This window comes from Drosophila grimshawi, unplaced genomic scaffold (genome assembly GCF_018153295.1).
Source record: "Drosophila grimshawi isolate 15287-2541.00 unplaced genomic scaffold, ASM1815329v1 contig_848, whole genome shotgun sequence".
In the NCBI taxonomy this organism is placed as follows: Eukaryota; Metazoa; Arthropoda; class Insecta; order Diptera; family Drosophilidae; genus Drosophila; species Drosophila grimshawi.
This window is the reverse complement of record NW_025063692.1, coordinates 16,696,958-16,709,325: the sequence shown is the minus strand read 5'-3', so window position 1 is coordinate 16,709,325 and position 12,368 is coordinate 16,696,958. Positions and strand designations below refer to the sequence as shown.

General features: G+C 42.6%; 1 protein-coding gene across 3 annotated transcripts; it reads left to right on the top strand.

The window, feature by feature from the left end:
• The first annotated feature begins 14 nt into the window (after positions 1 to 14).
• On the top strand, positions 15 to 11,850 carry LOC6565487 (inositol-trisphosphate 3-kinase B). Of its 3 annotated transcripts, XM_032738364.2 has the most exons (6): positions 2,012 to 2,207; positions 7,679 to 8,700; positions 9,604 to 9,853; positions 10,265 to 10,533; positions 10,600 to 10,710; positions 11,114 to 11,850. In XM_032738364.2, the coding sequence occupies exons 2-6, from the start codon at positions 7,747 to 7,749 to the stop codon at positions 11,534 to 11,536; spliced, it is 2,007 nt and encodes a 668-aa protein (XP_032594255.1). In that variant the 5' UTR covers positions 2,012 to 2,207; positions 7,679 to 7,746; the 3' UTR covers positions 11,537 to 11,850. The 3 variants fall into 3 exon arrangements, with proteins under 3 accessions (XP_032594256.1, XP_032594255.1, XP_001991729.2); XM_032738365.2 differs by lacking the exons at positions 2,012 to 2,207; positions 7,679 to 8,700 and adding an exon at positions 15 to 454; XM_001991693.3 differs by lacking the exon at positions 2,012 to 2,207 and having other exon boundaries at positions 6,923 to 8,700.
• Positions 11,851 to 12,368: the final 518 nt, after the last annotated feature.

The following is a 12,368-nucleotide window of genomic DNA, read 5'->3' as shown; positions in this document are numbered from 1 at the left end:
CAGGCAAAGAAAAAGGGGCCCTGGCGCCACACGTGTGTTGCCGCATTTATTGTTTTCCAACGTTGCGCATTTAAAGCGTTTTTGGGAAAGCAAAATGGCGTTGTTTCCCTCCTCCTCGCGTCCGCGCACGCTAATGGAGCAGCTGCTGGCGCGCAAAATCGAAGCAGCGGCCGCAGCCGGCAGTGGCGCTGGTTCAGCTAATGCTGCTTCCGGTTCCGGTTCCATTGCCGGTTCCAGTTCCATACCGCTGCCAGCGTCAACGACCGCTGCTGCTGCTGCTGCCGGCAGCGGGGCTGCATCGATTGTGAGCCGACTGCGTCGCACCGATTCGCTGGACTCGACGAGCAGCCTGGGCTCACTGGCATTTGGCGAGGATGTCTGCCGCTGCGACGACTGTCTCCTGGGCATTGTCGATCTGTACGTGATCAGCGCTGCCGAGGCGGCCAAGAAGAAGGTAGGTGAAGCGCAGCTGGAGCGCAGGTGGGGCGCAGGTTTTAGTTAACGCTGCCGTTTGCAAGCTGCTTCCATTCGCACTCAATTAGCTTTAATCGGCAGAGCGAGCGAAAGCTCTCGACTGGTTTGCAACTTGACTGAAACGATCGATTGAAAGCTTTGCAATTAAAGTCTTTTAGTTTTTTTTTTTGGCACGCGCGCTAGCTTCACAGCCGAAGCAGCAGCAGCAGCAGCATTTGATAGCTTTGGTCAAAACGGCTTCGGTCTCAGCTTCAGCGTCGTTGTTGTCGCATTGAATTATTATTGAATTATTGAACTGTTGGACCGGTCCGAAAGCTGGCATCGTTGTCGCCGACGCCGACGCCGATGCCGATGCCATTGACGTCACAGACTTTATGATGATGAGACGTACGCCTCGACGCTGACGCGCTTGGCCTTACCTGCGCGCGCATGAGAGATAATGAGAGCGCATTGAGAGCGGCAACAACAGTAACAGCAATAACAGAAGCAGTAGCAGCAGCGGTAACAGCAGCAGTAGCAGCAGCAGTAACAGCAGCAGTAACAGCAGCAGTAACAGCAGCAGTAGCAGCAACTATTACAGCGCAGCTCATGCGTTAAATACATGCTGCTGTTGTTGTTGTTGTATGAAAGCTAGGGGAAATTTCATTGAATAAAATGTAAAATCTGGCAAGCAATGCGAGAGAGAAAGAGAGGGAGATAAAAAGGAAGAAAAAAGAGCAAATTTGAGTGCATTTCACATGATTTAAAATTTAATAAATGGAGAAAGTTGCAGATCTAAAAAGCATACATATGTACATATATATATATATATATATAAGAAATTGAGAGTGAAATACTAAGCCAAATCAATTTAGCAAAGAAAAAGCAGACTTAGCCAGGAATCACAAGAATCAAATTACATTCCACGACGCTCTTCGCTGATTTCTCTCAAGCTTTAACTCAGTTTTGCTTTTATCCTTTCATTTACGCTCTGATGTTTACGAACTCTCTCTCTCTCTCTCTCGCCCTGCAGCGATATACGTCACTGACCCATGAATAAATAATTGAGCTCGCTGAGCAAGTGAAAAATGAGCTTTGACCGGGGAGCCAACCAATGGCAAGCTTCACATTTACACTGCTTTTGTGTCTGTGCCCTTCGCAGCAACGCAGCCATCTCACCCACTAGCACAACTGCAACTCTCACTCTCGCTCTCATTTTCGCTCTCGCTCTCACTCTTGATTTCTTTCTCTCTTGTCGTGCGCCGCTCGCTGCTTGCTTACACTTATTGTTATCAGCTGCGCAAGTCCATTTGTAGTGAGGACTCCGCAGTGTTATTGAATATATCTGCTAACGATGGCGATGACTGCGTTACGTCGCTGCTCATCGCGGACGTTGCGTTGCGTTGCGTTGCGTTGCGTTGCGTCGCTTCGCGTCGCGTAACATTGCGGCTGGCGCAGTGGCTCTGGCTCGGTGTGTCTGTCTCCCCCAACCAGTTGAGCTTTCGCAGCGATCGCGTGCGGCTGGGCTCTGTGTCTCTGCATCTGTCACTGTTATTTTGGCCACAGCTACAGCTACTGTTACTGTCACTGTTACTGTTACCGTTACTGTTATCGTTACTATAACTGTTATTGTTGCGAATTTTCCTGTTGTCGCCGCGCGTTTTGTTTTTGTTTTTGTTTTGTTTCCTTTTTTCTTTTTTGATTTAAGCCAATGTCAGGCCCGCGTCGCAGCTGCAGCAACTCAAACAGAAACAGTAACTACAGCAACAACAACAACAACAAATACAAGAACAACAATAACAAAAGAAAATAAAAATAATATCAATAAACGAAACAAGAACAACTACATTCAATAACAACAATAACTTAAGCAGAGCTGTTTCTGACGCTTGCTGCTGCGGCTTGTGTTGTTCCAAAAAAAAAAAAAAAAAAAAAACCAACACAAATATTCCAAAAACAAAAAACTGAAACAAAAAAATTAATTTAATTTTGCCTCGGCTCGCGTATTTGTGTGTTTTCATTTTGTCTTCTTATTTTATTGTTGTTATTTTTTTCCTCTTTTTTTTTGTGAGTGTGCGTGTGTTATTTTTTTTCCAATTGACTTGTACATACATATACATATGTATGTATGTATGTATGTATGTATGTGCACATCACTTCTTGTTGCTGCTTGTTTAACATGAAAGCTTGCGTGCTGACAACCTTTATTTTGTTTCCCACTGGAAATGCTGGAAACACTGAACGCTGTTGCAAGTTGCGCAGTTGGTTTGCTGAAGTTCTGCTGCTGCTGCATCATCTTCTTATTACTGCAGCTGTTGCTGCTGTTGCTGCTCTTGCTGCTGCTGCCAGTGCAAAAAGTGTTAATTGAAGCACGCGCCAAAGAAAAGGGCGTGGGGGTTGCGAAAAGGTCTTAACGATTGGGTGCGGATGGCAGGGGCTACTCAAAGGGGGGGTGGCTGATATTCAGCTCTGCAATGAAATTAATTCAAGTTTGTGTAAACATTTCAACGACGTCAATGTAGAGAATGCTACGCACTTTGCATGTGCGTGCTGGGGGGTAGAAAGGTGTGTATGTGTTTCTGTGTATGTGTGTGTGTGTCTATGTGTGTGTGTGTGTGTGTGTAGCTATTGTGAATTATATAATAATAGACGCGATCGTCTTTTGAGCGTGTTGTCGCATGTTTTATTCAACAATTTCATTTGCATCAATTTGGCAATTGAAGCTCATTTAGCTCCAGCGTCCCCAAAAATGGGCGACCCATGTCCATCTACTTTAAACACTCATACACACACACACAATCACACAATCACTCACACACCCTCCCGCAGCGCAGCTCCCCCTTTCACACACGATTGCCACCATAATTGGCATCAATCGTTCAATACACATCCGCTCTGATCGCTCCATCGAACCAAACCAAGTCAAACAACACCAAACCAAACCAACCAACCACCCATTGAACCACCACCACCACCCACACGATGACGTTCAACGAGCTACGTTCACTGCTCTACCCGCTCCTCTCCTCTCTCTACACACTCCCAAGTCATTCCCCCTCCATCCCCCTCACCACCTCCCTGTGTCCAGCTGGCCATTCTACCGCATTTTGTGCGTCAATAGCGACGCAATCGAAATAGAAAAAAAAAATAATAAAAAAATAGTGTTTACTTTATTAATTTTAAGCTTTCGGCAGTTAAGAAACAACAACAAATACACACACACACACACACACACACACACACACACACACTCGCACACACATAGAGAGCAAAATGAAAAAATAAAAAAGTTGCTTTTTTTTCTTTTTTTTTTTTTTTGTCATTGTTATGCGGCGTGAATGCCGCACATTAAGCGCAGTCCGGACTTGGACTCAGACGGGGGTAGCTGGATCAGGGTTGGAAGGGAAGCGGAGTGTGTTGAGGTGGGGTGGTGGGGGTGGCTGGGTGGTAGCAGCAGCAGCAGCAGCAGCAAGAGGAATGCTGGGATCGTTAGATCGTTAAAACTCTGACGTTACGTACCGCTCCACACCCAGATACATCCACTTGCACACGTTTTTCCAGACACATTTGTATATCTGTGTACATACCTAGATACAAGCTATAGTTTTGTGTGTTTCTATCTAACTATATCTACAACTATGTACATACAGATAGCTATATTGTATCTATATATATATACAGATACATATATATATATCTATATCTATATCAATAGACATTTCTGGGCGTATATCGAACTGTTGTCGTCGACGAAAATTTGTTTTTGTTTTTAATTAGATAACGAAAAAGTCAATTTGCCTTTTTCGACACTTTCCCCAGACAATGTAATGCAGAGAGAAGAGAAAAGAAGAGAAGAGAAGAGAATAGGGAGCAAGCGAATGTGAATGCAGACAAGGACCAGGGCAAGAAGAGTGGGAGAGAAAGAGAAGAGATTACGATAAAGATAGAGACAGATCATATAGAAGAGATAGATAGCTGGATATATAAAAATATATATATATATAAAGATAAAGATTGAAAATAATAAAGACTGGAGTGAGACACAAATAGAGACAGTGTGAGAGAGAGAGAGAGACAGAGCGATAGAGAGACATATACTAACTAATGAGATTGATAATGGAAGAGAACTTCTGTGAGTTCCGAGAAGAGCAGGAAGTTATTTAGTTATGTAGATGAAAGAAGAACAGAAGCTGACAGCAGAGAAAGGACAAAAGACAGCAGAGAAATGCAAGTTGAGAAGAGAGAGAGAGAGGGAAAAATAAAAATATAGACAATACTGAAGGATTTAGAGCTTCGAGAGTTGAGAATTGTAGATTTTTACTCTCTGATCCAATTCAAAATGGAGCTGATGCCGAGGTGCCCTGGTATGCAACATGCAGACAGAAGGAAGCATCTCCGATGCCATTGATTTCATAAAAGTGTAGAACACTTGCCCAATTTATATGTTGGATTTAATATATTTCGAGCCTGATTTGGGGTATCTCCTAGTCTTACGCTTACTCTATATATATGTATATTTATATATATATATTTGTCCAGGTTGCTACAAAGTCCAGCCAATTCTTGTGTATAGCCTTAAATTCAGATTGCGTGAGTCAAGGCCGCGAAATGTTTATTATACACAGAAAACAAAACAAAGACGCATTTCAGATTATCTAGACAAAGTCTATATATATATATAGAGAGTATATGGGTGCGGCGACAAATCGGGGCATTATTTGATATACTCTAGACCCTAGCAGAGTGTGGCAGTTCAAATTCGCTCAGTTCGTGTGTTCCTTTATCAGTTTGACGTTGCACATTGCTCAGTTTCGATTAAGCGCACTTCTTGCGAATAGTCTAGTATATTGGCTATTTACATACACGTATACACTCAGAAAAACAATCGCACTAAGCACAAACAATATATACCTGCAAACTGGAATGTTTTTCTATTTTTGTCTTAAGCAAAATATTTCTAAAAATCCAAAATAACATTTATTAATAACATTCTTTACACAAATCAGCAGAGCAAAAAGATAATGGTTTAGTTGAGGAACTCTGAGAATAAAAGACAGAATATTTTTTCTACAAAATTCAGCTAGGAATTAAGGAATGAACAACTGGAAAGGATGTCTTTTGTTTTTTTTTGGGCATTTTGTTTTCTTCAAGTGTATAAATGTTTATATACCTCTACTGATTGTTTATATGTACTAGACTGATTGTTTTCATAAATACGTTGGTGAATGCGAATGTTTATATGGATGTTTATAAGCATGTGCAGAAGCATGCCCTGTGTACTTCCTTCCTTTTACTTTGGCAATCACCTTCTGTCTCTATCTCTATCTATCTCTCTGTCTCGCTCTCTAGTTACAGCTGTATTTGATTGTTGCGTTGTATCTTTCATGATGATCGGCCTACTTATAGTCACCATATTGTGGTCTATCTGCGGGCACACACACACACACACACACACACACATTCAACTGTTGATATGTATGTATGTGTGTATTATATACAAAAGTTGCCTCATTCAACGTCGCCGTTCCAAGGTTCCACAAGTTGTGGTTCGTTATCGCAACGAATAACTTTTGCAAATGACGTCAAATGTTTCGGAGCGAGAGAAATTACAGTGTACTACACTGTACACTGTACTGTGGATCGCACACACAACTTAATCAATGCTTCGCAAATTATTTTCAATTTCAAAATAAACAAAAAGGCAAAAAAAATAAAAAAAATTCAAGATTCGAATTAAAGTGTTTGAAAATAAGATTTGGGTATAAATTAATTTTAAATGCTATACACTGAACATAATGAAAATGTTGAACCACATAAACAAATTGTGTATAACAAATGATTTATTTATGTTGAATTGCAAACAATTTTTTGTTTAAATCTTAACGATTATTTTTAATCTGAATTTGATATTTGCAAATTTTGCGTTTATCATTTTTGTATTTTTCACTGTATTTAACATTTATATCTATTGTGTCTGAGTTTGTGTGTGTGTAACTGGATAGCTTGCTTGGCATTCCCTATATTGTATTCTGCTGTGGTTGTGCTGTGAGCTGTTCTTGTTGTTGTTGGTATTACCATTGCCATTATTATCATAATGCGGTTGTTTTTTCGCCTTGCCCCCAACACTGCCTGGGCCAGTTTAGTTCCGATTTGGGTTGACTTAGCGATTGCTGCTGCTGCTAATAGATATACACAATACATAATTACCTAAGGTGGTTTTTTGGGTGTTTTTTTTTTTGTTGGTGGTTCGACGATTTTGCAAGTGGAGGCCTCTCGTCGGGCCGCAGATGGAGCTAAGCAAAGCAGTTGAGATGCCAGCACGCTCCTGCAATGCCTACTTAAATGCGTGCGCTTCGCTCTCTCTCTCTCTCTCTCTCTCGCTCTCGCTTCTCCCTCTGTCTCTCTCTAACTCTCATATGTGTGTACGTATGTAGGCATTAAATTTAATCAATTTTGATTGATGTGTGCGCCAATGCAACAACTGCAAAAGCAACAACGACAGCAACACGTCGACAACAACCCAAAAAAGCACCAGCCTGCTTTTGAGCTATGCAACAACGAATTGCCGATGCGCTTCTAGTCAAGATAATGACAGAATCAACAATGGCAAAATAGTTTAACGACCATCTAGTCCCTAGTTCCTCTGGGCAGGTCACAATAGTTTGATCTGATAAATAGTCGCCAACTGCCAACTTCACAACTAGCTTTTGCAGATTGTCGGAGCAAATATATAGTTCATACTTATCAGAAAGTAGCATTATAGTCTAAAAAGCTGACAGCACTTGTCAGATTGTGTTGGGGTCAGAAGTTAATTGGAAGTGATTAATAATCTATCCATCTAAACATCCTATCTCTCTGCCCAGCCTCGGCTCTAAGTCTAAGTCTCTAAAAGAGAGAGGATGTCCTGTGTGCCTTAATAATTGTTAGAGTATTCATCAAGTCGGTGTTTGTTAGTTGGTTCGTTTGCCGTTTGTCGTTGGTGGGGTTGCTCGGTGGGTCAATTGTGGCTGGCTGCTAGCGATCAGCATTCAACATTCAGCATTTAGTGGCTTAGGCGCGAACAGGTTCGCAAATGCGCAGAAATCAATCAAGTCAAATGCAGCAAGCAGCAAGCAAGCAAGCAAGCAACAACAACAAGCAACCAACAACAAGTCAACAACAACAACAAGTGACAATAGTTGGCGATAGCCACTGATTCTTTCGATTCTTTTGATTCTCTGTGTAGTCGTTGTTTTTGGTCAGAAGCAGTGCGTCTAATGCGCAAGTCGCGGACGTCGCTCCGACGCCCGTCACATGTCGTGTAAAATGTCCGTGTGCGCAATCACACGACCGCCCGCAACAGCCGCCGTTAACGGCCAGAGCCCAACACCGACGTCACCGCCAACAACAACAACAACAATAACGACGCCAGTGACAACGCCAGTAACAACGCCAGTAACAACGCCAGTGACATCGCCACAGGTGCGCATCTACGAGGACTTTGATAGGATGAGCGCCAAGGAGGTCTACTATAATGAGGCCGGCAAGAAGGTGACAGTGAAGCTATTGCATTTCCCCGACGTCCTGCCCGAGGATATTGCGAAACTGCGCTTTGACGATGATGGCGATGCCGATGATGACGATGCCGATGCCGATGCCGATGTTGATGACGATGATCTCGATGACAGCAATGTGGGTCGCAACATCAGCAACAGCACCAGCAGCAGCAGCAGCAAAGTGCCGAATATCGATAGTGATGATGGCGATAGTGAGACCGAAATGGCACATGGTGCGACGGCAAGTGGCGGCAGCAATGCTGGCAGCAGCGGTGGCGCCACCAAAAAGATCTTGAGACGCAAACACTCCGGCGGCAATATGCAGCCACGCAAATGCAGCCTGGCCTTTGCCCAGGCACATGGCATTAAGCAGCGTGCCGAAAAGAAGCTATCGATGCCCACCATTAGCATCACAGCCAATATCGGCGAGCATGCCAGTCAATCTGCCGGGCGGAAACTGTCGCAGCAGCACTCGCATCCCATGATGATGACGTCGACGCCACGTCGCAGTCATTCGCCGTTGGGGCAGAGTCTGTGCCCCGGCTACATACAATACTCCAAGTCGCTGCTGGAGGTGCCCATGCCAAGGGACTATGGCTATGCCAGCAGCGATGATCTGAGCTCCGAATGGGACTCCGACGTGTCCACATCGGCGGGCACCTCCCCAACGGCAACGGGCTCCACAGGTTCCACAGCAAGCAGCACGAAGAAGGTAAGACGGATACTTTGGATGCTGCTGTGCTCCTTGCTGTGAAGCTATGTTATTCGTGTTTATCCGGTGTTATCCGACGTATTATGAGTATGTCTAGTATTATTGTGAGTGTTATCCGGAAAGTATCCGTTTTATCCGATGTTATCCAACGTATTTTGAGTATGTCTAATAATTTTGACAGTGTTATCCGGAGTTATCCGGAAAGTATCCGATTTATCCACTGTTATCCAACATATTATGAGTATGTCTAGTATTACCGAGTGTGTTAGTGTATTATCCGGGGTTATCCGGAAAGTATCCGATATATCCGGTGTTATCCAACGTTTTCTGAGTATGTCTAGTATCATTGAGAGTGTTATCCGCGGTTATCCGGAAAGTATCTGGAAATTGTCCGATTGACCGGGTGGACAACATCCGATTTATCCGTGATTGTCCGGTATTATCCAATAATATGGATTTCTTATCCTACAGTACCTACAGTTAACCCAGAATCGAGTGACGTTGTTGATTAACAGTTGACGCCCTTAACCTCCCTTCTCGACATCTGTCGTGCTATACAGCATCATTGACCCCGAATTCAGCCACAACACGGCGACATCAGCACTTATCTGATGTGGACTAACCCACGCGAACCGAATGGCTGCTCTGTCATTGCCGTTATTAGACCGCTTTTATATTTATCTGGCTGTTGTTTGGCATTATCCGATGCTTGTCTAGTACTATTCAGCAATTATCTGTGGCTTACACAAGAGTTGCTTAATCATTGTCGCTTTTCAATGAAACGTATGATTTAAGTGGCGCCATCTAATGAACAATTACGCCAAGCGATAGATGGCGCTAAGTCACGATATGCTCACATTTCAATTATATCAATATCCTTTTCTGTCTGTTTGTCTTTGTTAGAGCTCCGGCTGGCGAAAGATACGAAACATTGTGCAATGGACGCCCTTCTTTCAAACGTACAAGAAGCAGCGGTATCCATGGGTGCAGCTAGCCGGTCATCAGGGCAACTTCAAGGCCGGTCCCGAGCCGGGCACCGTCCTCAAGAAACTCTGCCCCAAGGAGGAGGAGTGCTTTCAGGTGCTGATGCAGGATGTGCTGCGACCGTATGTCCCCGTCTACAAGGGTCAGGTGACTAGCGAGGATGGCGAACGTAAGTTCTGACTATCTAATTATGTATACACTCAACGACTGATTGACCTCTTAGCTGATTAACTTACTCGACTAATTGACTGATTGACAGACTAAATAATTTACTATTTGCTAACTGAATAGTTAACTTAATGACATATTAACTTACTGGTTAATTGTTAATCTGAGTAATTGATAGATGGATAAACAAATTGACTGAATGAGTAACTGACTGAATGATTAACTGACTGAATGATTAACTAATTGACTAACTGACTGAATGATTGACTAACTCTTTGCTAACTAAATGATCGACTTACTCATAGATTACTGACTTACTGGTTAATTGTCTATCAATTATGATTGACTGATTATTACAAAATCATGTCGGGAGGTATGCAAATATATATTCTAACTGCCCGGCATTTTGCAGTCTATTTGCAGCTGCAGGATCTGTTGAGCGACTACGTGCAGCCGTGCGTTATGGACTGCAAGGTGGGCGTGCGCACCTATCTGGAGGAGGAGCTCTCCAAGGCCAAGGAGAAGCCGAAGCTGCGCAAAGATATGTACGACAAGATGATACAGATCGATGCAATGGCCCCCAATGCCGAGGAGCATGCCGCCAAGGCGGTGACCAAGCCACGCTACATGGTCTGGCGCGAGACCATCTCCAGCACCGCCACGCTGGGCTTTCGCATTGAGGTGAGTGCCTCTGCCCCCCCCTTCATCTTGCCCACTTACTCATCACTCAACTCTCTTGCTTTGCAGGGCATCAAGAAGAGCGATGGCACCAGTTCCAAAGATTTTAAAACGACCAAGTCACGCGAACAAATCAAATTGGCTTTTTCCGAGTTCCTCAGCGGCCATCCACATATTCTGGTAAGTTAAGACCAAAAAAAAATATAAACTGTGCGAGTTTGACTCTTTGAAAGAAGAATTCCAAGGACACATCGAAACGGTTCTCAGTAAATTGATTAAATATTGTCAAAGCATCAATTTAAGTACGGATTCAAAGAGCGAAAGGGTTGATTATGTTTTGAGAAAGGCATCTGCTTACAATTAGATATTGAATCCATTGAGAGTACAATTAATCATATGGAAATTCTATTTTGCTTGTTATAAGTACACAATTTGGGACTTGATTGATGAATAATGAACGGTGATTGAAGAAGAATGAAGTATGATTGACATATCTCGACTCGAGAGCGCTCTTAGTTCATTGTTGTTGTGCCCGATATTGGATATTGGATAAATGTGGCTAATGTTACACATCATTTTACAGCCACGTTATATTCAACGCTTGCGGGCCATACGCGCCACCCTGGCCGTATCGGAGTTCTTCCAGACGCACGAGGTGATTGGGAGCTCGTTGCTGTTCGTCCACGATCAGACGCACGCCAGCGTTTGGCTTATTGATTTTGCCAAAACGGTGGCGCTGCCGGCACAGATGCATATCGATCATTATGCGGCGTGGAAGGTGGGCAATCATGAGGATGGCTATTTGATTGGCATCAACAATCTCATTGACATATTCGTCGAGCTGCAGGCGGCCATCGAAACTGAGTCGGCATCTGGCACTGGTTCCGGTACTGGATCTGGTTCTGGGTCTGGATCTGGATCTGGATCTGGGTCGGTATCACCAGCGCCAGCATCATCATGCGGCAGCCAGGAGGAGCAGCAGCAGCCAGCGGCCAGCAAAATGTGAAAAAGCAATGGCAAAGCATGATAAAAATCTGCACATATATATATATATATATATATATATATATATATATATATATATATGCATACATGTAATCTGTAATCCATATAGCTAACGATGATACTGAAGCGTTCCATTGGGGCTGTGCCCCGTCAAGGACATTTCCTAGCACATTCCACAGAAAATGTGTTAAAACAAAACGAATGAAAACAAAAATGATAAATCATTATAATTAACCCAATTCCCAAACTTAGCTTACCTGCAAACGCATACACACATACAATACATACATACATACACACACATACATACATACATAATATATATGTATACAATTTTTTTTTTTATCTCCCTCTCTCTTTAACCCGTTAAGCTTAAAATCAAAGACTGAACAAAAATATGCGTATACCTACATAAACATAGATATATATATATATATATAAATATAAATATATATATATATATATGTATATGTACTATTTCTCATATGTATGTACATCGACACATACACATACATATTTATATAAAATATAGTAGAAAATATTTGTTGTGCTCTTGCGTTGCTGTCTGTTGTAGATGTAATTGTAATTTATTTACGCAAATTTGCACAACAAATCAATGCAAAGCGAATAATGTAACAACAACAACAGCAACAACAAAACAAGTTCAAGAACTACTTACTTATAAATAATGTTATTAATTTTATGTTTATTTGATTACATACTAATAACTACCTACTAATTATGTGCACTATTAAAACTCATGTAAACCGTTCAACAAGTAAATTATTGTTTTCATTTAAATTGCGCGCGTGCCTCTCTCAGCAGCATCCCTG

What these genes read in the sequence shown, in the direction of transcription:
- LOC6565487 (XM_032738364.2), top strand. Translation starts at nt 7,747, where the DNA reads ATGTCGTGTAAAATGTCCGTGTGCGCAATCACACGACCGCCCGCAACA. An exon ending in GACTAGCGAGGATGGCGAAC is followed by an intron (nt 9,854 to 10,264) that starts GTAAGTTCTGAC and finishes GGCATTTTGCAG; the next exon opens with TCTATTTGCAGCTGCAGGAT. An exon ending in CGCTGGGCTTTCGCATTGAG is followed by an intron (nt 10,534 to 10,599) that starts GTGAGTGCCTCT and finishes CTTGCTTTGCAG; the next exon opens with GGCATCAAGAAGAGCGATGG.